At 47.7% G+C, this 25,315-nt stretch overlaps 1 protein-coding gene across 17 annotated transcripts in view; it reads right to left on the bottom strand.

Moving 5' to 3' along the window:
- Positions 1 to 14,535, bottom strand: part of CAMK2G (calcium/calmodulin dependent protein kinase II gamma) — a 267,692-nt gene extending 253,157 nt beyond the window's left edge. For 2 of the 17 annotated variants that reach the window (XM_044296196.1, XM_044296199.1), the window contains exons 1-2: positions 14,102 to 14,533; positions 5,359 to 5,453 (exon numbers count right to left, since the gene is read on the bottom strand). In XM_044296196.1, coding sequence (XP_044152131.1) covers positions 5,359 to 5,453; positions 14,102 to 14,166 — 160 coding nt within the window. In that variant the 5' untranslated portion in view covers positions 14,167 to 14,533. Of the gene's footprint in view, positions 1 to 5,358; positions 5,454 to 14,101 lie in introns of all 17 variants that reach the window. The other 15 variants (XM_044296200.1, XM_044296198.1, XM_044296204.1 and 12 more) reach the window with 12 other exon arrangements.
- Positions 14,536 to 25,315: the final 10,780 nt, after the last annotated feature.

The following is a 25,315-nucleotide window of genomic DNA, read 5'->3' as shown; positions in this document are numbered from 1 at the left end:
ACTTTTAAAAAAAGAACACAGCATGTTGAAGCAATTGTGATTTTTAAGGCATTTTCCATCTATTTCTCTATAGGGAAAAACACCTTTAAAAAAAAAAAAAAAAAAATCATCATCCTCCACACATTTGTTTTAGAAAAAAAAGAAGGATACGAAAAACACCATCAAATACACAAGTTGTATTCTAGGGTTTTTTTATGGCTTTCTTTTAAAGCAACTGAAGGAGAAAGCAAATCTAACTGCTTGAGTCTGCCGGATGCGTACTACTACTAATGTTTGCACACGTGTGCTGCCAGAAGTCCGCCCTATTCACTATAATGGGGACCGCATCAGCCTGCCGGACAGGCTGAACAGGAATGTCCATGTAGCCCAATATTGGCAAATTCTGATTTGAATATGTGCTAAATAAGAACACACATTATATATATATATATATATATATATATATATATATATAATATATATAATATATATATATACAAACAAATATATATATATATACTACTATATATATATATATATATACATATATACACACACATATATATATATATATATATATATATATATATATATATATATATATATATATATACACACACACACATATATATATATATATATATATATATATATACACACACACACACACAGTATATCATATTTAATGCAAAATGTATTCAGGTGCTGATTAATCTGGATCATTAGTACTATGCTTGTTTGGGAAGCATCGAGGACTGAAGCAGGAATTCTAGGACCGCCCTTCTCATGCTCTCTGCTGACTTGGAAAGGATTTCCATGACTGCTTTTTTCCATCAAGGGACATACTTTTAACAAGAACTAATCATGACACGAGTTTTTCTTTTTATTACATAATATAGTTATATATATATATATATATATATATATATATATATATATATACACACAGTGGAGGAAATAATTATTTGACCCCTCACTGATTTTGTAAGTTTGTCCAATGACAAAGAAATGAAAAGTCTCAGAACAGTATCATTTCAATGGTAGGTTTATTGTAACAGTGGCAGATAGCACATCAAAAGGAAAATCGAAAAAATAACTTTAAATAAAAGATAGCAACTGATTTGCATTTCATTGAGTGAAATAAGTATTTGAACCCTCTAACAAAAAAAGACTTAATACTTGGTGGAAAAACCCTTGTTTGCAAGCACAGAGGTCAAACGTTTCTTGTAATTGATGACCAAGTTTGCGCACATTTTAGGAGGAATGTTGGTCCACTCCTCTTTGCAGATCATCTCTAAATCCCTAAGGTTTCGAGGCTGTCTCTGTGCAACTCTGAGCTTGAGCTCCCTCCATAGGTTTTCGATTGGATTAAGGTCCGGAGACTGACTAGGCCACTCCATGACCTTAATGTGCTTCTTCTTGAGCCACTCCTTTGTTGCCTTTGCTGTATGTTTTGGGTCATTGTCGTGCTGGAACACCCATCCACGACCCATTTTCAGTTTCCTGGCAGAGGGAAGGAGGTTGTCGCTCAGGATTTCACGATACATGGCTCCGTCCATTTTCCCGTTTATGCGAATAAGTTGTCCTGTGCCCTTAGCAGAAAAACACCCCCAAAGCAAAATGTTTCCACCCCCATGCTTGACGGTGGGGACGGTGTTTTGGGGGTCATAGGCAGCATTTTTCTTCCTCCAAACACAGCGAGTTGAGTTAATGCCAAAGAGCTCTATTTTGGTCTCATCAGACCACAGCACCTTCTCCCAGTCACTCTCTGAATCATTCAGGTGTTCATTGGCAAACTTCAGACGGGCCTGCACATGTGCCTTCCTGAGCAGGGGGACCTTGCGAGCCCTGCAGGATTTTAATCCATTGCGGTGTAATGTGTTTCCAATGGTTTTCTTGGTGACTGTGGTCCCTGCTAATTTGAGGTCATTAACTAACTCCTCCCGTGTAGTTCTAGGATGCTTTTTCACCTTTCTCAGAACCATTGACACCCCACGAGGTGAGATCTTGCGTGGAGCCCCAGAGCGAGGTCGATTGATTGCTCCTTCCATTTTCGAACAATCGCACCAACAGTTGTCACCTTCTCTCCCAGCTTCTTGCTAATGGTTTTGTAGCCCATTCCAGCCTTGTGCAGGTCTACAATTTTGTCTCTGACATCCTTGGACAGCTCTTTGGTCTTTCCCATGTTGGAGAGTTTGGAGTCTGCTTGATTGATTGATTCTGTGGACAGGTGTCTTTTATACAGGTGACTAGTTAAGACAGGTGTCCTTAATGAGGGTGACTAATTGAGTAGAAGTGTCTAACCACTCTGTGGGAGCCAGAACTCTTAATGGTTGGTAGGGGTTCAAATACTTATTTCACTCAATGAAATGCAAATCAGTTGCTATCTTTTATTTAAAGTTATTTTTTCGATTTTCCTTTTGATGTGCTATCTGCCACTGTTACAATAAACCTACCATTGAAATGATACTGTTCTGAGACTTTTCATTTCTTTGTCATTGGACAAACTTACAAAATCAGTGAGGGGTCAAATAATTATTTCCTCCACTGTATATAACTATTACAGGAAACAATAATAGAACATAATATGGTAAGTCAAAGGATGCAAGTCGTATCTTTGGTATCAGGGCTTCTTTCGTATATAAGCATTATCATCACAGCATCTGTAATAAAGATACCCTAGTGGGTTTGATAGTGGGGGATGATTTATCCAGAAGAGTGGACTCTTGGGCCATATTCAGATAACTGTCCCAATTAACGTATGTTCCCCAGAACACAAATAGATCTGGGCGTCTGTATGGCGCGCAGGTGCTTCCATTTTTCCGGACTTATTGAATTGAATGAGCCTTAAGTAGAAATCGGACAAGAATGGTGAAAGCAATGAAGCTCTCTTCATGGACCTAAAATTTGTGTGGAAAAGCTGAAGTGTGAATTGCACCATTTTTTATTCACGGGTACGTGTGCCAAAAGGGTGCCGCCTGGACAGAAATAAGTGTCGCCTAAATCAGGACTTGAGCCAAACATTTCCCTAGGTTTTTCTCCACAATAAACTGCAAAAAAAACTATTTTCCTACCTGCTCCAAACTTCCTGAATGCTGAAGAAAGCGGAGCGGAAATGCTAAGAACTGGAGGAAATATTACATTTCTCCTGGGGCAAGGAACTTTATGTGCAGTTGCAAGTATCTCCTAATTTAGAGTCACTTGACTGGCACGGCTACAAGATGCTAATCATATGATCATGTCCTTAGCTGGCAAACAACCTAACCAGAAAGGACTGTGAGATTTTACAGACTGCGGTTTGGAAGAAGAGAGGGGAGAAGATGACATCTGACTTCCATATTCCTTCAATGTGGTTTACTCAACCATTGAAGCTCCATCTCTGGATGTCATTGGCGCTATAGATACATACCGACACTGTCCAATCACTGCAGACTGTGGAATGTGTAGGGACACGCCCCATTGACAAGGAGAAAGATAACGCCCAGTTGTTTAGAAGGAATAACAGAGGGACGGCACAATGCAGAGTTGTCAGACAAGACGCTCCAGTATTTTTATTTCATGGGGACATTTTTACTAAAACAGACAAGTCAGAAGAGCTGGTCCTTGTACGAGCGGGGGGTGAGAAGTTCCCAGCAGCAGGTAGATACAGTATCACATTAGGGGTAGTTTTGGGTAGTCTGGCCCCGAGCGAGATGCTTCTTTAGAGGTCCTCCGGTTAGCTGTCAGCACAATGAGGAAACTCCATCAGTTGTAATCAAGTACTGTATTTGCAGCTTGTTAGGACCAATGCCAAAGTCAATCCATTCAACTCCAGATGCCATATTCATCATGACCGTCTGCATCACTACAACTATTCAGACCACTAGTGTTGGCCGGCCTAACTTCTGTATGAACGACAAACTTTAACGTTCAACTGCTGCCCCACACAGAGGGGTGCAGGACCCTGGTTCTTGTGATTGGTGGGGGTCCCAGCAGACTCCTGCGGATAGGGGATTAGTTAAAAAAGTGGCACAAGGGCTTTTGTCAGGAAGGAAGATCTAAAATACAGAATTTTGTGCGGAAATATTTCTACCAGAGAAACCGTATTTAAAGAGGTTATGGGTGAGATTTATCAAACTGGTGCAAAGGAAAACTGGCTTAGTTACCCATAGCAACCAATCAGATTCCACCTTTCATTTTTCATATCTCCCCCAATGTATCTCAAACATGAACCTACGCAGTGATGAACTGATCATAGCAGCTGCATATGTACTAGCACATGGCAGTCATTCAAATGAATAGGCATTTATATAATACATGGTTAGAGCTGAGGAGGCTCCACTACGATGTCCACATCCAGAATATAGATAAAGGTTGACCTGGTGGCTTTTAACATTTCGTTGTCCTCTTGCTACGGTCAATGTGGTCAAAATTTGCTGCTCGACATAACTGATAGCCAAATATTTGAGAATGCGACAGAACGGCAAACAGAAATAGCTGCCCGACTCCAAAAAGTAAATGTCACCTCAAGACAGTTCAAAAAGATTGTATGCAAAATCTGAGGTTCTTGCATTAAACAGGCAAATTCCCTTTCAACACTTGATAAGCCCAGATGATGGCTTCCTCCACAATCTTAAGAAGAAAATCAAATTTTGGTTGGGTTCTTTAGGCTGGGGCTATACACAGTACTGAACTACGTGAAAATCGTACATGAAGACGTGCCATGACGTGCCAGTGTGCCATGAAGATCGCCATGGCACACTGCAACATCTCACCTAATGGTTGTCGATGGAGTTGCAATGCGAGAGTAGAACATTGTTGAATTTCTGGTCACACGCCACTTTGCCATTATAGACCACAATGCAAGTTTCCTGAGACTCTGATCTGGTGATTTACCCCAGCCTTAAAGGGGTATTCCCCAATTTTACTACAGAGACGGCCTATCCCCAGGATAGGCCATCAATATCTGCTCAGTGGAGGTCCAACACCCCACACCCACGCTGATCAGCTCTTCTGCAGTAACACTGTGCCAGAGCTTCACAGCTCCATCATCAGTGAATGGAACTGGTTAGTGCACCACTGCTGCCATTGAAATGAATGGGAGGAGCGATGCGGTTACCAGCCTTATCCACTACACAGAGCTGTGAAGTTCTAGTGCCATCTTCCAGGGCCAAAGCTATTTGGGAACAGCTGACTGGTGTGCAGGGTGCTGGACACTTGCCTATCAGATATTAATGGCCTATCTTGAATATAGGCCACCAGTAGTAAAATCCTGGATGACCCTTTAATTCCAAAAAACATAATAATGAAAAAAGTAAGCATTTACTGATGAACCTTTCCGAAATGACTAAAGAACAGGTTATCAATGAAACAACTACATTGATGCAAGTTCTGTCTTACCTCTGGCTGACAACTTCTTGGTGTTGATGATCTTTGCAGCATATTCCTGGTTTGAGGATTTCTTCACACATCTACGCACTACAGAAAAGGCACCCCTTGGAGGAAAGAAAAAAGAAAACTTTGCTGAAGAACCAAAAACATATATATTACAGCTGCCAATCTATCATCATGGAACTTAATGTAAAAGCCATTGGTTCAAGGTATGAAGCCCAAGAGTTGATGCAGGGCTTCCACCCCTTTAAAGAGATGGCAGCCATGTCCTATAACAGGATACTTAGGACCGGACAAGCGGCCATGTGATGTCACTGAACTACAGTTCCCCTCACTGCGCAATTTGCTAGTCGGTTCCTTTTCTGAACAAACCTGGCATCGTGTACACGAGGTCTCCAACGGAAAATGTGACATTCTTATCAGTTAAGAGGAAGTAACTATCAATTTTTATGATATGAAAATGCAACCATACATAGGATTACAGTTCTTCACATGCATTAGCCTCTAAAACAAAAAGAAAGCAGCAGAAAATAAAAATGTCTATTCAACGCAAGAGACATTTTATTACAAAATGTCACTCCAACCCACAGAGGGCCTTCTGAATCTCCCCCGATGGCAGATGTTGGGATAGATGAGGATCGGCCATTGGATTGCAGCTGTCCAATCCTACTGTCCTCGGGGCAAAAAGTCACTACTAGAGATAAGTCTGGCATTGTCCATGAACACTCTCCCCATCAAGGACACACGCATGCTCAAACAAGGCAAGCATGCACGTTTATGGAAGGCTCAAGAGAAACAGCTGTCAGCCGATTGAGTACTGGGCCTTCTAATGGTCAGCCTTAAAGGGGTAGTGCAGCCTGTTTGTCCTCAGGATAGGTCATCATTATCTGACCGGCAGGGGTCCGACTCGCCCACCGATCAGCTGTTTGAAGAGGAGACTATGCTCCATGCAAGCACTGCTTCGCCCTCATTGCACTATGTGTGTTCTCCCCTGTATACTATATATATCCTGCACAACCTCTTTAATATACATCAGTGTATTGTATTTGGCTGGCACTCTAATATGTGTATGGAGCTCCCAACACTCCCCCGATGAGGTAGTTTGTTCTCCCAGAATATAAGACACTGCTAGCAGCTTTCTCCTCTCTCCCTATTGAATACACATTCGGCTGAATTGAATGTGTATATGGTTGGGGAGTTGAGAGTGAGAGCTGTAGGCCAAACGATCATTCGGCTGACAGCTATTGAATGTGTATGGCTTCCTTCAAAAGAAAAAGGTTTGTTACTGTGTTAGGCTACTTTCACACCAGTGTTTTTACTGGATCCGGATCTTTAACATTGCCAAGACGGATCCGTCATGAACTCCACTGAAAGTCAACTGTTTTCTATTGTGGCAGAGAAAATGAGTCCGTCCCCATTGACTTGCATTGGGGGTCATGCCGGATCCATCTTGCTCTGCATTCCAGGAAGGAAAGCAAACTACAACATGTTGCCGTTTGCTCTGCGGTACGGGAACGCAACTAAACGGAACGGAATGCATTTTGGAGCGTTCTGTTCAGTTTTTTGCCCGTTAACAATGAATCGGGACAAAACTGAAGCATTTTTTTCCAGTATTGAGCCCCTATAACGGAAAACTAAAAATGCTTGTGTGAAAGTAGCCTTAGGCAGTAGTGAGAAGTCTTGATGCTCTCCAAAAGAGAAACAATATAAAATCATGTAATGGCTAACTAAAACACAGCATGTTGTAGATTGTGTTGGTAGGCTTTTGATGATTTTTCTAATATCATCATGTATTTTAGTTAGCCATTAAAAGGTATCAAATTACATGATTTTATATGGTTTCTCTTTTGGAGAGCATCATGGCTTCCTTCACTTACATACAATGCCTTTCTGAGACACCCAGGGGACACCCAATAGGGCGTACATGGGTTCTGTCTTTGAATGAATGGAAAGTCTATCTGACCATGCTGCACCTCCTCTCTCTCCAATACCAACTGGTTGTTACCATTTTCATCGGAAAATATTTAAATACTTGCAACGTCGATCATTATCTATGTGGCTAATTCTACATATTTGCTGACAAGGGCCTCCGTCCCTAGGGAAGATTACAATATCGTCTCCCTATTTCACAAATGCAAGAGAAAAGAAAGGCTGAAAATAGGAGGTCCCATTAGGAACCCCAACAAGGGTGTTGACCAGTAGTCCCAAAAAGGTTAGACTACCGCAGCCTAAAAAATTTTTACGAAAATATTGCCTAAGGCCTCTTGCACACAAACGTTTTATTTTTTTCCTTTTGCGTTCCGTATACGGAACCATTAATTTCAATGGATCCGCAAAAAAACAAACAAAAAAAAAAAAGGTACTCCATATGCCTCCATTTCTGTATTTTTGTTTTTCCGTTCCATTCAAACATGTCCTATTAGGGGCCAGCTGTTCCGTTCCGCAAAAAACGGAATGCACACGGACGTCATCTGTGTTTTTTGCGGATCCGTTTTTTCCGGACCGCAAAATACTGAAAATGCCATACGGTCGTGTGCAAGAGGCCTAATTTGACCCCAAAAAAAATGACGTCAGTTACCAACTCGGTCACTAGACCATGTGCAGACAGCAATCTGCGTAAGTGAACAGAGCTCAGTCCTGCATAACCATCTGCTTGGCACCACTGCGGTGTTCTTTTTTAAGCTACCATATTCTACTTGACCAACTAAATTTCCAGAGTGGAGCGTGACATTTAGAAACAAGTGTTTTGGTCCCACGCCTACTTGAGAGCAGACAGCGCACAATCCGATCATTAACAAATGTGCCATGCAGTCTGATGTGGATGGCTGCAGGGCACTAGTCTACGTGGCTCCAGTTTAAAGAGGGATCCTAATTAAAACAAATATTAGGTCTTGCTAAAAATTCCTCTTATAATGATGTGTGGTCCAAAGATAGTGGAGAAACAGCTTGTATTTATCGGCATGAAATACGGCGATATCTTCCCTATACCTATATGTAATACATATCAGAACTGGCATTAACACACGGCCGTTATCATTGGGAAGAATTTGGCGCCACTGCCCAGCTCTCTGGAAGATTGCAGATCGTGATCTCTGAATAGAAGAATAGCAGCTCAGTGGTTCCTGAGCTTCCTCTACTTGTGGGTCCTGACTTCTTAATCTATTCTCGTACGCATAATTGGGACGGTATCCGCTGGTGTCCAGAAGAATAATAGACTCATACTAGATTCCAAATAAGTGCCCCTCAACAAAATTACCGCTACATCTTTCATTAAAGATTCAACCCTGCCAGAATATTAGGAGATTGTGATGTCAGCAAAGCTTATTTATCGGAAAGGGAGGACTAAAGTATGTGCCAGTCATATGCGAGAATTTCTTTCCCTGCAGTTTCCATGATGTAACCAAGAATGGTACAGAATAACATGTCATGTAAGGTCTTAAAGGGGAATTCCTATCGGATACAGTGATAGCATATCACTAAACATTTCATCACTTTAGGATCTGCAGGGATGTGACCGCTGTGATCCTCATCGATCCAGAGAATGAAGGGATCACAGCGCTGATTTAGTACTGTGGCCCCTGCACAGTTTCTTTGGCGGTCGCGGCCACTGGGCTATGCAGGAAACTGCAGCTAGTCCCGTTCACAGCTTAAAGTCCTGTATAAGCAGATGCCTAGAATGGTGAGAGGACTAGGGTTGTCCTCCAGTAGACATAAGAAGAACATCTGGATGGCACCAAGGCACGTGCATTATTTTATAATTAAGGCTTATGCTTATGGACATTTACCAATCCAAAATACAGCACCCACAGAAATCTATGGGTCAATATTGTACCTCCAAATTCACACATAGGCACACTAAGGCTCCTTCACATGCAATAGTACAGTGGTATAGCAATGCTTTTAGGGGCGAACATGGCACCTCACAGGAGCAACACACACCAGCGCCTACAGGTTTGTAATACGGAACCATAAGGAGCCCATGTGCCATTGTGGTAAACAGCCGGCAGCACGTTACATACTGGGATCGTGCAACAAATCCAGACCTGATTGATTTCGTGTTGAAGGTTGCCACCGATGCACCTGTGACTTTTCTGTGACTTGCCTTTAACAACCAAATCATGGCTCTAAAATAGGCCGGGACTACACGGCGACATTTGATGGACGACGGCGAGTCAAAGGCAAGTCGCATGAGACTTACGTTAAAGCCAACGTAGTAAAAGTTGCACGCAACCATCGACACAGTATGTTGCATGTCACATTGTGACACCATTGACAGTCATTACATCCAGTGTCACCTCGTAGCCACAGCTTAAAGCAACGTTTTTAACTAGGCAGTGGTGGGTGTTTAGTACAGCGGCACATGGACTCCTTATGGTTCCATATTATGGACCTGTAGGCACTATGGAGGTCATTTATTAAGATCGACATCTAAAACACCGGTCTTAATCACCCCTATATCTGGCGGTGGATCCGCTGAAGTTACGAAGAGGCGTTGGCCTCTAGCGACGGTCTAAATGTAAGCCAGCTTCCTTGCTGGCTTACATTTAGACCATTTTCTACACCTAAAACCGTCCCTTCCCCACCACCTTTTTTAGACCTGGTGTGAACGGGGAAAAGTCACAGATTGCCAGAAATATGCCATATATAGGCGTATTTCAGCATAGTAAATGACCCCCTATGTGTGCGGTTCCTGTGAGGCACCATGTTCTCCCCTAGAAGAGAAAACTACTGTAATATTGCATGTGAAGGAGCCTCAGTGTGTTCAGAGGCATTAGATGCTATGTCACATGTTGCCATGTTCTCCCAGCCTTAGGACTCATGCAACCGATCGTATCCATTTTGTTTTCCAAAAATTGCAGATCCACAAAAAAAAAGGTCCATGCGCCATTTACATTTTGCAGAACGGACATTTGGATGCGGAAAGCACACACGTCCTATACTTGGCCCCAAAACGCAGACCACGGACCATCTGAAGTCAATGGGTCTGCAAAAAATGCAGATGTGACACAGACCGTATCCATATTTTGTGGATACGCAATTTGTGGATCACAACATACATACAGTCATGTGCATAAGTCCTTAGACTGCTTTCACAAAGTCAGTGATTTCCATCAGTGATTGAGTGCCAAAACCAGGAGCGGAGCCTGTGTTGGAGTACTTTATGCCACATTTATCAAATGTCTTGTGTTGTTTGATAAATTTGTCTCATTTTTTTACTAACACTTTTGTCTAGAAAAGCTACTCCAGCTTTCCTACTCCTCCACCTACTGGAGTGAGACTCATTAACATAGCTAACCACACCCACATTACAAAACTGGCGCGACTGGTGTAAAAGCGCAAAAAGTGTTCAAACGACTGCAAAAAGTGGAAAAAACAAAAAACTACTTTGCGACTTTTTGAAGCCAGAATTCTGGAGTGACGGAATGATAAAATCAGGCCTAGGGTATAATGGAAAGATTTGTATATGTTATGTGTTTTTGAGCAGCGCCTGTTTTTGGCTCACAATCACTGATCAAACACTGCCCAATCACTGATGTGCGAGAGCGGCCTTACGGGTCACCCTTCGGGTGGTCATGTGGAATTAGTTTTACAGGTGGTTTTCTTGTTGCATTGGACAGTACCTCACTGACGGTAATGGAGGGAGTAGTACCACACAGGATTCAGGACAGGTGTCTCTTGGTATGTGAACATGTAAAACACTGCGGCGTCCAGAACGTAGGGGAAAACACCAAGCGTGAAGGCGATTATGACTACCCAATTATCCAACCCCTATAATGCCCCCCAAAAGGCCCGGGCACCTCACAGAGGTTATACTTACTCCTCTCCCTAGCACCCGCGTCACTCACGATGCCTGCAAGCCCGCCGCTGCATCTCTCCGTTGCGCTGATCAAAACATCCGGTGTCGGGGGGGAGCAGCCAATAGCAGGCTGTGACGGGGACGAGCCTCCCTAGCGTCATCTGTGATCCGTCCCCGTCATGGCCTGCTTTTGGCTAAGTTCCCCCCACATCGCCAGATGTTTTAATCCTCGTGACGGGGGGGAAATGCAGCGGGGGCCGTGCGATGCGGGTGTTGGGGAGCACAGGGTAAGTATAACCTGTATGAGGGGCCCGGGCATTATAGGTGTTGGATAACCCCTTTAATGTTACAAATAAAGAATTAGCCCAAAATCTAGATTTATATAAAGAAGGATGTCTATGTCTTGGCTTGTGAGCTTCCTGAGCTAGTCCAAGTTGCACTATAAGTGCTCATGCACACGACCACGGGGTGTTTTGTGGTCCGCAAATTGTGGATACCGGCCATGTGCATTCCGCATTTTGTGGAACGGAAGGGCTGGCTCCTAATAGAACAGATCGACCATTATCTGTAATGCAGACAATAATAGAAGTTTTATTTTTTTTGCGGAACAGCCATGCAGACACGAAATGCACACCTTTTTTGCAACCCCAATGAAGTGAATAGTTCCGCATACGGGCCGCAAAAAAATAAGTAAATAAAATGGACGTGACCATTTGGATCGGACAAAGATACGGAATGTGCTTTGCAGATTGCACAAAGCCCCTTTTATTTCTATGGGTCCGCAAAAAAAAAAAAAAAAACAGACGGCACATGGATGTCAACGCTGTGCTGTCCGCATCTGGGTGTTCACAAAAATATAGAAGATGTCCTATGTGCAGTGACCGCATACAAACACACCTATCCCACTCGTCAGGATGCTCTATTGTTATCAGAGAGGCACAAATGATGGTCCGAGCATTAAAAACACACTACGAACGCAACGCAGGAGGTAATTACTGGAGCAGGTTCCATGCAGAAATAATTAAAGATGCCGTTTTCACACATTTGTATTACACATATTCATTATCCTCTGAAGCAGCGACAAGCCCGGCTGCGCTGCGCCTGCCAGCACTGACGAGGTTAATGGCTCCGCTCTGACAAAGACTAATGACACTGCATAATATTCACTCTCCTTTCCTGGCCGTCAACTAGACCAAAGATCAAAAAACTTAGGGGTCCATCCCCCCTGCGTGCTTGAGGGATCAAGACACCTTCAAGGAAATTCTGCTATGCTGTCACCCTAAGGAGGACAGACAATGGCAGCGATAACTTCTGCAATGCAGTGAACACAGGGAGCCATGTGGGAAGACAGGACACCCCCAGCCTCCATACAGGGGGGCCGCCACTGATAACAAAGGGGGCATAATCAGCCTATATTCCATAAGAGACACCCAGCCCAGAAGACAAAGGATGCAACAAAGACTGCACACAGCCTCCTGCCAACATACAAGCAGGAGACGCGGCACATGGAAGGGGCACAATGTAAACCAGCGGCCAAGGCCCAGTGACAAACACTGCCACAATAACAATAATAAATGACATTACAATGCTGACTGCTCCCCTGTCCCTGTCCACTTGTCATGTAGCCTTTCTGCTCCGAAATTCTGCAACCAAAGCCGTCAACGTCTAGAGGATTACGCCAATGTCTGGCATGAGTGCCTTTTATCTGTTAACCCTGCTGTGGACATAAGAGATTATCATTCCCAAGTCTCACCAGGCACAGGAACTGGAGACTCATTTCTACTAGGCAAGCACACATCACTGTGGCCTTTGGGTCTGGTCCCTGGTTAACACACACACTGGCATCGCGCTCAGTGCCAGCGGAGCGGTTCACTGCGGATGTGGCTATATTCTACTATACACAGCATATCCCACCATGGACATGGCCATAGACCCCCGGCACGGAAGCAGATGTCTTTGTCCTATTGTCTGGGGGGCTACAGCTGCTGTTGGTGCTCATTCTTAAAATTTAAGAGCTGACCCCCCTACCCCCTTCAGTAGGCAGGGCCTGCTGTTCTGGGACGTGGCGCTGTCAGTGTGCTGACACTAGCTGGCCTGTCAGGTCACTAATCAATGTCACTATGCGCCTTGTGTCTGGCCTTGCTGCCTGCATACACTATTTCATTCATGGGTTCCTGCTGGCACCACCTGAGCCCTCCACCAGGTAACCTAGGTGCCCTCTTCCAGGAGATGTTTACTGCCCCCTCTCCAGGCGGACATGCCATTTCCTCTACACTCGGCCTCTCTGCATGTGCGTGATCTCCATTAGTGCCTCGTCTGTCTTGTTCCGTGTACACAAGTAGTTTGGCTGCTTTTCCTCCAACTTAGTATGGTTGTCGCAGACGCTGGAGGCACGGTGCCCGCCATACCCATAAATGACCCTATTAATTATTCTGCCAGTCCACTGTCGACAGAGGTTTACTGTCAGTAAGACAGATACTGTGCTCTATCTTGTCATTCTGCCAGCCTCATACCCATTCTCCTACGGGCACATGCCATCCACTGCCCCATCGCCTTCACCCTGTACAGCTCTTCTCAGATGTCCCTGCTCCGGTTGTGCTGCCCTCACTGGTGGTGGCAGGCTGGCAGCCTGACTCAAAACATCTGGAGCATGCAGCAACTGTGCCCTGCCCTCTGCTTGCCCAATGGCCTAGGATACCCTCTTCTGCGCAGACTGTGCCCCCCTGTTCTTTACTGCCCAAGTCTTCTATGGGCTACGGTGCCCCCTCTCTGATCTGTACCCATGCACATAAGCCTGGCATGCCACCTCACTTTGTAGAGCAGTCTTCCTGTGCCCCGTCCGCCTTGCCTCCTCACAGTCTGCTGTGTCCCTGTCTATGCAGTGCCCGTCTCCTGTGCCCCCTTATCTGCCCCTTCAGTGCCCACAGAACTTCAGTGCCCCGCTCCTCTACTTACTTGCCAAGCTCCTCGTACAGCTGGTACTCGTCCGTGAAGCGGGTGCAGGTCGCGGTGGTGGCCATGCTAATGCCGGGGGAACTAATCTCGCATCGGGCGGGCGGCGGGCTGTCAGAGTAGCCGGGGCGAGATCTCCTGTGCTTCTTCCTCTGCGTCTCACCCTCCTTCTCCGGGGCGGCTCCTGCTTCCCCTCCCTCCCGCAGCCTCCTTCTCCTCCCCTGCTGCCGGGCTCTGCTCGCCTCCGTCTGCTGAATGCCCGCTGTCCCCCTGCGTGACCCTGCTGAGACGACTCGTGTCACTCGGCTCTGGCCGCGTACTGTCACTGCTGCCCCGGGAGGAGGCGGAGGGGGAGCCAAGCACCGCGATACTTCCCGGGACACGCCTCCCTTCCTGCGGACGCCCAGCCCGGGGGAGGGGGAGCGTGCGGCGGGGGTCAGGCACACAGGGGACGCTGCTGCGAGCTTTCTGCGGCATTTCTGACAAAGCTGGGTGACAACATGGCCGGCCGGGGTCAGCGCTGCAGCAGCTGGATAATGGGGGCCTGTGCAGGGTGACAGGTGCCATAGGGGCTGTATAGGAGGTCACCCAGCTTTCCCAGGGACGTTGTACTGCAGCCCCGGCGGAGCCCACAATGTATCACACAGTATCAGTACTGGACACAGAAGCCGCAGCAGCTGGATAATGGGGCAGCCCGGCACATACACTGTGCAGGGTGACAGGTCCCATAGGGCTGTATAGGAGGCCACCCAGCTTTCCCAGGGATGTGGTGCTGCAGCCCCGGCGGAGCCCACAATGTATCACACAGTATCAGTACTGGACACGGAAGCTGCAGCAGCTGGATAATGGGGGCAGCCCGGCACATACACTGTGCAGGGTGACAGGTCCCATAGGGCTGTATAGGAGGTCACCCAGCTTTCCCAGGGATGTGGTGCTGCAGCCCCGGCGGAGCCCACAATGCATCACACAGTATCAGTACTGGACACAGAAGCTGCAGCAGCTGGATAATGGGGCAGCCCGGCACATACACTGTGCAGGGTGACAGGTCCCATAGGGCTGTATAGGAGGTCACCCAGCTTTCCCAGGGATGTGGTGCTGCAGCCCCGGCGGAGCCCACAATGTATCACACAGTATCAGTACTGGACACAGAAGCTGCAGCAGCTGGATAATGGGGGCAGCCCGGCACATACACTGTGCAGGGTGACAGGTCCCATAGGGGCTGTATAGGAGGTCACCCAGCTTTCCCAGGGATGTGGTGCTGCAGCCCCGGCGGAGCCCACAATGTATCACACAGTATCAGTACTGGATACAGAAGCTGCAGCAGCTGGATAATGGGGGCAGCCCGGCACATACACTGTGCAGGGTGACAGGTCCCATAGGGCTGTATAGGAGGTCACCCAGCTTTCCCAGGGATGTGGTGCTGCAGCCCCGGCGGAGCCCACAATGCATCACACAGTATCAGTACTGGACACGGAAGCTGCAGCAGCTGGATAATGGGGGCAGCCCGGCACATACACTGTGCAGGGTGACAGGTCCCATAGGGCTGTATAGGAGGCCACCCAGCTTTCCCAGGGATGTGGTGCTGCAGCCCCGGCGGAGCCCACAATGTATCACACAGTATCAGTACTGGACACAGAAGCCGCAGCAGCTGGATAATGGGGGCAGCCCGATACATACACTGTGCAGGGTGACAGGTCCCATAGGGCTGTATAGGAGGCCACCCAGCTTTCCCAGGGATGTGGTGCTGCAGCCCCGGCGGAGCCCACAATGTATCACACAGTATCAGTACTGGACACAGAAGCCGCAGCAGCTGGATAATGGGGGCAGCCCGGCACATACACTGTGCAGGGTGACAGGTCCCATAGGGCTGTATAGGAGGTCACCCAGCTTTCCCAGGGATGTGGTGCTGCAGCCCCGGCGGAGCACACAATGCATCACACAGTATCAGTACTGGACACAGAAGCCGCAGCAGCTGGCTAATGGGGGCAGCCTGGCACATACACTGTGCAGGGTGACAGGTGCCATAGGGGCTGTATAGGAGGTCACCCAGCTTTCCCAGGGACGTTGTACTGCAGCCCCGGCGGAGCACACAATGCATCACACAGTATCAGTACTGGACACAGAAGCCGCAGCAGCTGGATAATGGGGCAGCCCGGCACATACACTGTGCAGGGTGACAGGTCCCATAGGGCTGTATAGGAGGCCACCCAGCTTTCCCAGGGATGTGGTGCTGCAGCCCCGGCGGAGCCCACAATGTATCACACAGTATCAGTACTGGACACGGAAGCTGCAGCAGCTGGATAATGGGGGCAGCCCGGCACATACACTGTGCAGGGTGACAGGTCCCATAGGGCTGTATAGGAGGTCACCCAGCTTTCCCAGGGATGTGGTGCTGCAGCCCCGGCGGAGCCCACAATGCATCACACAGTATCAGTACTGGACACAGAAGCTGCAGCAGCTGGATAATGGGGCAGCCCGGCACATACACTGTGCAGGGTGACAGGTCCCATAGAGCTGTATAGGAGGTCACCCAGCTTTCCCAGGGATGTGGTGCTGCAGCCCCGGCGGAGCCCACAATGTATCACACAGTATCAGTACTGGACACAGAAGCTGCAGCAGCTGGATAATGGGGGCAGCCCGGCACATACACTGTGCAGGGTGACAGGTCCCATAGGGCTGTATAGGAGGTCACCCAGCTTTCCCAGGGATGTGGTGCTGCAGCCCCGGCGGAGCCCACAATGTATCACACAGTATCAGTACTGGACACAGAAGCTGCAGCAGCTGGATAATGGGGGCAGCCCGGCACATACACTGTGCAGGGTGACAGGTCCCATAGGGGCTGTATAGGAGGTCACCCAGCTTTCCCAGGGATGTGGTGCTGCAGCCCCGGCGGAGCCCACAATGTATCACACAGTATCAGTACTGGATACAGAAGCTGCAGCAGCTGGATAATGGGGGCAGCCCGGCACATACACTGTGCAGGGTGACAGGTCCCATAGGGCTGTATAGGAGGTCACCCAGCTTTCCCAGGGATGTGGTGCTGCAGCCCCGGCGGAGCCCACAATGCATCACACAGTATCAGTACTGGACACGGAAGCTGCAGCAGCTGGATAATGGGGGCAGCCCGGCACATACACTGTGCAGGGTGACAGGTCCCATAGGGCTGTATAGGAGGCCACCCAGCTTTCCCAGGGATGTGGTGCTGCAGCCCCGGCGGAGCCCACAATGTATCACACAGTATCAGTACTGGACACAGAAGCCGCAGCAGCTGGATAATGGGGGCAGCCCGATACATACACTGTGCAGGGTGACAGGTCCCATAGGGCTGTATAGGAGGCCACCCAGCTTTCCCAGGGATGTGGTGCTGCAGCCCCGGCGGAGCCCACAATGTATCACACAGTATCAGTACTGGACACAGAAGCCGCAGCAGCTGGATAATGGGGGCAGCCCGGCACATACACTGTGCAGGGTGACAGGTCCCATAGGGCTGTATAGGAGGTCACCCAGCTTTCCCAGGGATGTGGTGCTGCAGCCCCGGCGGAGCACACAATGCATCACACAGTATCAGTACTGGACACAGAAGCCGCAGCAGCTGGCTAATGGGGGCAGCCTGGCACATACACTGTGCAGGGTGACAGGTGCCATAGGGGCTGTATAGGAGGTCACCCAGCTTTCCCAGGGACGTTGTACTGCAGCCCCGGCGGAGCACACAATGCATCACACAGTATCAGTACTGGACACAGAAGCCGCAGCAGCTGGATAATGGGGCAGCCCGGCACATACACTGTGCAGGGTGACAGGTCCCATAGGGCTGTATAGGAGGCCACCCAGCTTTCCCAGGGATGTGGTGCTGCAGCCCCGGCGGAGCCCACAATGTATCACACAGTATCAGTACTGGACACGGAAGCTGCAGCAGCTGGATAATGGGGGCAGCCCGGCACATACACTGTGCAGGGTGACAGGTCCCATAGGGCTGTATAGGAGGTCACCCAGCTTTCCCAGGGATGTGGTGCTGCAGCCCCGGCGGAGCCCACAATGCATCACACAGTATCAGTACTGGACACAGAAGCTGCAGCAGCTGGATAATGGGGCAGCCCGGCACATACACTGTGCAGGGTGACAGGTCCCATAGAGCTGTATAGGAGGTCACCCAGCTTTCCCAGGGATGTGGTGCTGCAGCCCCGGCGGAGCCCACAATGTATCACACAGTATCAGTACTGGACACAGAAGCTGCAGCAGCTGGATAATGGGGGCAGCCCGGCACATACACTGTGCAGGGTGACAGGTCCCATAGGGGCTGTATAGGAGGTCACCCAGCTTTCCCAGGGATGTGGTGCTGCAGCCCCGGCGGAGCCCACAATGTATCACACAGTATCAGTACTGGATACAGAAGCTGCAGCAGCTGGATAATGGGGGCAGCCCGGCACATACACTGTGCAGGGTGACAGGTCCCATAGGGCTGTATAGGAGGTCACCCAGCTTTCCCAGGGATGTGGTGCTGCAGCCCCGGCGGAGCACACAATGCATCACACAGTATCAGTACTGGACACAGAAGCCGCAGCAGCTGGCTAATGGGGGCAGCCTGGCACATACACTGTGCAGGGTGACAGGTGCCATAGGGCTGTATAGGAGGTCACCCAGCTTTCCCAGGGACGTTGTACTGCAGCCCCGGCGGAGCCCACAATGCATCACACAGTATCAGTACTGGACACAGAAGCCGCAGCAGCTGGCTAATGGGGGCAGCCTGGCACATACACTGTGCAGGGTGACAGGTGCCATAGGGGCTGTATAGGAGGTCACCCAGCTTTCCGAGGGATGTGGTGCTGCAGCCCCGGCGGAGCCCACAATGCATCACACAGTATCAGTACTGGACACGGAAGCCGCAGCAGCTGACAGGTCAGCGATGGCACGGCCGCATCACGTGACCGGGTGACCCGAGTCACACAGGACAGCTGCTTTCTATTTCTTTCATTTTCTCCTCATAGAAGTAAATGGGAAGGTCCTGCAGTGTTAGGAGCTCGTAGGTGACTGCCACAGCGGACCTTATGTATGCAAATACCAGCCAATCAGAGACCAGCTTTAATTGTGTAACTTGCACTGGTTAAGTGAAAGGTGGACTCTGATTGGTTGTTTTTATTTTTTTACCTAAGACAGTGTAAATCCTGTATTAGACACCCAAGCGTTCCTTCCCGGCAGTCACCTGTTCTCTAGCGGAGGAGACCGCTGCTATTACATGCAGCAATCTCCTCCACAGCATTTGGCGGCGCGATCGCTATGCCATCGCTCGTCCCCATGCTGTACAGTGGTTTGTTGGCGGCAGATTGTAATCAGACAGCATCATCTGCCGCCGGCAAACAAAGATTTTTTTTTAAGCATACTGTAAAAACGTAATTCCTGGATGAACAAGCGTTCATCAGGCATCCGTCGCCAGTATTAGGCTAGGTCTACACAACGACATAAGTTGTGCGACACATAGGGCACAACTACACTGCAACATGTGTCGCGCGACAATTCTTATAATGGTAGTCTATGGTGTCGCACTGCGACATGCTGCGGCAGTCGCAGAAAACTCCATCTTGAATGGTTTTTTTTGCGACTGTCGTGTCGCAGTGCGACACCATAGACTACCATTATGACAATTGTCGCGTGACATTGGTGCAACAAAATGTCATTGTGTAGACTTAGCCTTACACTGCAAGATGATTACTAACGAGCGTTCATACAAACATACATATCTAGGGCTATAACCCCTTAAAGGGGTTGTCTCACTTCAGCAAGTGGCATTTATCACGTAGACAAAGTTATTGCAAGGCACTTACTAATGTATTGGGATTCTCCATATTGCCTTTTTTCCTGGCTTGATTCATTTTTCCCATCGCATTATAAACTGCTGGTTTCCATGGTTACGACCACCCTGCAATCCAACAGCTGTGGTCGTGCTTGCACACTATGCGAAAAGGCATTGGCCTCTGTGCTGGCGGGAAGAATGGGAGCGCTTATAGGCACGGATATGTAGCAGCTCCCGCCCCGGCCACCTTGTATCTGTGCTGAAGCAGTGGCCATAACGACTTGATACAAGCAATGTATAATGAATGCAGCCAGCAAAGGAGGTAATATAGACAATCACAATACATTAGTAAGTGCCTGGTATCAACTTCCTCTACATCAGTGGTTCTCAACCTAGGGGTCGCGACCCCTTTGGGGGTCGATCGGCCCTTTCCGGGGGGTCGCCTGAGGCTTCCTATTGTGGGTCGCCCGCACAACGGCAGCGGCCCCTTATCCTCACGCACAGGAAGTGATGTCCTATCACTGCCTGTGCTTGAAGGAGCCTGACGTCTGGACGGGTAAATCGGGCCGCCTGTCTGCTGAGGTCCGAGTTTTTTCGTTAATGACACCGCCGCTGAGCACCACTGCCACCAATGATTTAATTGAGCCTGGCTGAGCCTGGATAATTTTATTTTAATTATTTGGCTGAGCAAGGCTTAATTTATTTAGCAGCGCTGATTTATTTATTTGGGGGACCCTGAGCACTTCTGATTTATTTATTTGGGGGAGAACTGAAGCCCCGCTGATTTATTTATTTGGGGGACCCTGAGCACTTCTGATTTATTTATTTGGGGGGACTTGAAGCACCACTGATTTATTTATTTGAGGGGTACCCAACATTTTGTCTTTGGGATTAATTACTCTGCTTTAATTATGTTCAATTTGTAGCAATAAAAATACATCCTGCATATCAGATATTTACATTACAATTCATAACAGTAGCAAAATTAGTTATGACGTAGCAAGGAAAAAAATGTAATGGTTGGGGGTCACCACAACATGAGGAACTGTATTAAGGGGTCACGGCTTTAGAAAGGTTGAGAACCACTGCTCTACATGCAGGGCCGGTTCTAGGTGAAATGGGGCCCTGGGGCCATGACACTCGATGACTTTTACAGAAGAAACTGTATATTTTGGGGCACAGTGTAGAGGTATACTGTATATTTTGGGGCACAGTGTAGAGGTATACTGTATATTTAGGAGCCAAATAAAATTTTTAGTCGCCAAATCGAAACCGAATGAAAATTTTGGTATCGTGACAACGCTACGCCGATCAGATCGGCGTAGGGTTGTTTCAATACCAAAATTTTGATTCGCTTTCGTCACCATAAAAAAGTATTGCGATATTCAATACCACGCAAAAAAGCCACGTGCATTTCGCATTTTATGAAACGTTCGGCCCGTAATTGAACAGTCCTATCCTATTTTTTGGGGTGACAAGGTGACTAAAAAATGGCGAATGCTCACCGCATAGGAGATATTTTTTTATAATTTAATAGTTTGGACTTTTCGGACGCAGCGCTATGTAATATGTTTATTTATTGTATATATTTTTATATGTAAAATTGGGAAAGGGGGGATTTAAACGTAATATTTTAGAGTACTTTCACACTAGCGTTTTTCGGCATAGAGTTCCGTCACAGGGGCTCTATACCGGAAAATAACCGATCCGTCATATCCCCATGCATTCAGGATGCATCAGTATGTCTTCAGTTCAGTCATTTTGACTGATCAGGCAAAAGATAAAACCGCAGCATGCTACGGTTTTATCTCCGGCGAAAAAAACTGAAGACTTACCTGAAGGACGGATCCGGCATTTTTCCCCATAGGAACGTATTAGTGCCAGATCCGGCATTCAAAATACCGGAATGCAGGATCCGTCCTTCCGGTCTGCGCATGGCGGTAAAAATGTGTAAAACGATACAAGACGGATCCGTCTGTCCGCATGACAAGCAGAGAGATGGATTCATTCTTGCAATGCATTTGTGAGATGGATCCGCATCCGGATGCATCTCATAAATGCTTTCAGTCACATCCAGATCGGTGGCTCCAACGGGCAGTTACGACGACGGAACTGCCCGCCGGATCACACTGCCGCAAGTGTGAAAGTAGCCTTAGTGTTTGTGTTTTATTTTTACTTACTATTAGCCCCCTTAGGGGCTGGAACCCTTGTCCTATTCACCCTTAGGCCCCTTTCACATGGGTGAGATTTCTGCGCGGGTGCAATGCGTGAGGTGAACGCATTGCACCCGCACTGAATCCGGACCCATTCACTTCTATGGGGCTGTGCAGATGAGCGGTGATTTTCACGCATCACTTGTGCGTTGCGTGAAAATCGCAACATGCTCTATGTTGTGCGTTTTCATGCAACGCAGGCCCCATAGAAGTTAATGGGGCTGCATGAAAATCGCATTGTATCCGCAAGCAAGTTCGGATGCGGTGCGATTTCCACGCTTGGTTGCTAAGATGAAAGTCTATTCACTGTGTTATTTTCCCTTATAACATGGTTATAAGGGAAAATAATAGCATTCTTTAATACAGAAAGCATAGTAGAAGGTCAATATAATAAACATTATATACACCCCAGTATAATAAACATTGAGTGCGCCCCCCCAGTATAATAAACATTGAGTGCGCCCCCCAGTATAATAAACATTGAGTGCGCCCCCAGTATAATAAACATTGAGTGCGCCCCCAGTATAATAAACATTGAGTGCGCCCCCCCAGTATAATAAACATTGAGTGCGCCCCCCAGTATAATAAACATTGAGAGCGCCCCCCCAGTATAATAAACATTGAGAGTGCCCCCCCCAGTATATCAAACATTGAGAGCGCCCCCCCCCCAGTATATCAAACATTGAGAGCGCCCCCCCCAGTATATCAAACATTGAGTGCACCCCCCCCAGTATAATAAACATTGAGAGCCCCCCCCCCAGTATATCAAACATTGAGAGCGCCCCCCCAGTATATCAAACATTGAGAGCAACCCCCCCCAGTATATCAAACATTGAGAGCGCCCCCCCCAGTATATCAAACATTGAGAGCACCCCCCCAGTATATCAAACATTGAGAGCACCCCCCCCCCAGTATATCAAACATTGAGAGCGCCCCCCCCCCCCAGTATATCAAACATTGAGTGCACCCCCCCCCATTATAATAAACATTGGTGGTGCAGTGGGCAGTGCCAATGAGGGTTAAAAAAAAATAAAATAAAATTAACTCACCTCCTCCAATTGATCGCGTAGATGCCGGTCTCCTGTTCTTTCTTTAGGACCTGTCAAAGGACCTGTGGTGACATCACTGTGGTCATCACATGGTACATCATATGATCCATCACCATGGTAATGGACCATGTGATTAGCTCAGTGACGTCACCACAGGTCCTGAAGAAAGAACAGAAGACCGGCAGCTGCGCGATCAATTGGAGGAGGTGAGTTAATATTTTTTATTTTTTTTAACCCTCATTGGAACTGCCCACTGCTCCTCCAATGTTTATTATACTGGGGGGGGTGTGCACTCAATGTTTATTATACTGGGGGGGGGGGGGGGCGCACTCAATGTTAATACAAATACAGGAGGCGGGTGCCGGAATGAAATAGCCGGCACCCGACCTCTATGATAGGGGGCTGCGATCAGCGGCAGTTAACCCCTCAGGTGCCGCTCCCTGTCATAGAGGTCGGGTGCCGGCTATTTGATTCCGGCACCCGCCTCCTGTATTTGTATTACAGGTCAGTTTTCTTCATTGGTGGCGCAGTGGCCACAGCCCCTCCCCTCCTCCTCCCATCCCTCTTCTTATTGGCGGAGGCGGCGGCAGCAGCAGCACAGGGGGGAGGGAGAGAGCCCCCTTGCCTCTATGGAAGCGCCGGCCCTGCCTAAAGTTAGTTGCGGGCCGGCGCGGGGGGCCCCTAAGGACTCGGGGGCCCGGGGGCAATTGCCCCCCTTGCCTCTATGGAAGCGCCGGCCCTGTCTACATGATAAATGCCACTTGCTGAAATGAGACAACCCCTTTAAGGACCTGGCCAGTTTATTGTTTTTTGTGGTTTCAGTTGTATTTTTCAATCGCTCCATTTTATTTACCATATGGGAATGTGCACTAAGAATGACATGATGTTTTTATTCTGCGGGTCAGTATGATTATGGCGGTACCAAATTTAGATAGTATTTGTTATATTTAACTTTTAGAAGATTAAAAAAAAATGTGAAAAAACTAAAATCTTTCTTGGCATTGCTATATTCTGACAAATCACTTTTTTATCTTTTAGTCGGCAGAGCTGGGCGAGGGCTTGCTTTTTGCAGGGCGAGCTGTACTTTTTATTGGTACCATTTTGGGATACATCCGACTTTTCAATACATTTTTATTAAATTTTTTGGGTGAGATAAGGTGACCTAAAAAATGTAGACTCATGCATTTTTTTTCAGAACAGCATTCGCCATGCAAGAAAAATATTTTAATATTTTTAATAGTTTGACCATTTTTGGACATGGCAATACCTATCATTTTCATTTATTTTTACAAAATTGGGAAAGTGGGGTGATTTGAAATTTTACTCTTATGTTTTTTTTTTTTTTTACTTTTTCTTCTTTCACTGTAACATTTTGTGCCCTTAGAAGACTTGTACATGTGATCTTCTGATCACATGTCTCATAGACTGCAATAGAATACCTCTCCAGTCCATGGGATTTTCACAGGCTGCTTGTCAGGCCGTGCCTCTGGCACAGCTTTTTCAGGCAGTTTAGTATGACCATGCTGGGAGGCTGTCAGGATAACGTGACTATTGTCAAACACAAACAGGGATAGTGCATCCCTAAAACTTCCTGGATCCACTATCCCTACCTACTTGCACTGTCACCATAACCAGTGATCCCACAACTGGGAATGGTCCATATACTGTAATACTTTGAGGGCAACACACAAACAGGGAACAACAAACAGACAAACGCTAAGTGCATAGTCATACGGAAAAGGGTTGAATGCCAGTCAGACAATGAAGTACAAAAACGCCAGAGGCAAGCGAGAAAACCAAACGCTCCAAAGCCAAAGGAGTCTTCAATACCACAAGGGAACAACAGGGGGAGCCAGAGGACAAGAAATTCACCAGCACATGAAGGAGCCAGCCTTTTATACTGAGGGGGAAGCAGCTCACACCAGCGTCCCTGTACCTTATTTGCTCGGGGCTCCAATGTCAGAACGGGGCCCCCCAGCAGTCCTGGTTCCCTGGCAACCAGAGGCTGCTGCCGCGCAGAGGAAGCTTCAGCCAGTGGAACCTTAACAGAGACTTGACAAGGCCCCAAGTTGTCATAGCAACTGATTTGAACCCTATGATTTTGCCACGTAGACCCCAGTCTTCAGTGAATGGGGCCGGACAGACGCTTAGGCTCCATTCACACATC

The sequence above is a fragment of the Bufo gargarizans genome, chromosome 6, assembly GCF_014858855.1.
Source record: "Bufo gargarizans isolate SCDJY-AF-19 chromosome 6, ASM1485885v1, whole genome shotgun sequence".
Lineage (NCBI taxonomy): Eukaryota > Metazoa > Chordata > Amphibia > Anura > Bufonidae > Bufo > Bufo gargarizans.
The sequence above is the reverse complement of the archived record's forward strand: the minus strand, read 5'-3'. Positions and strand labels throughout refer to the sequence as shown.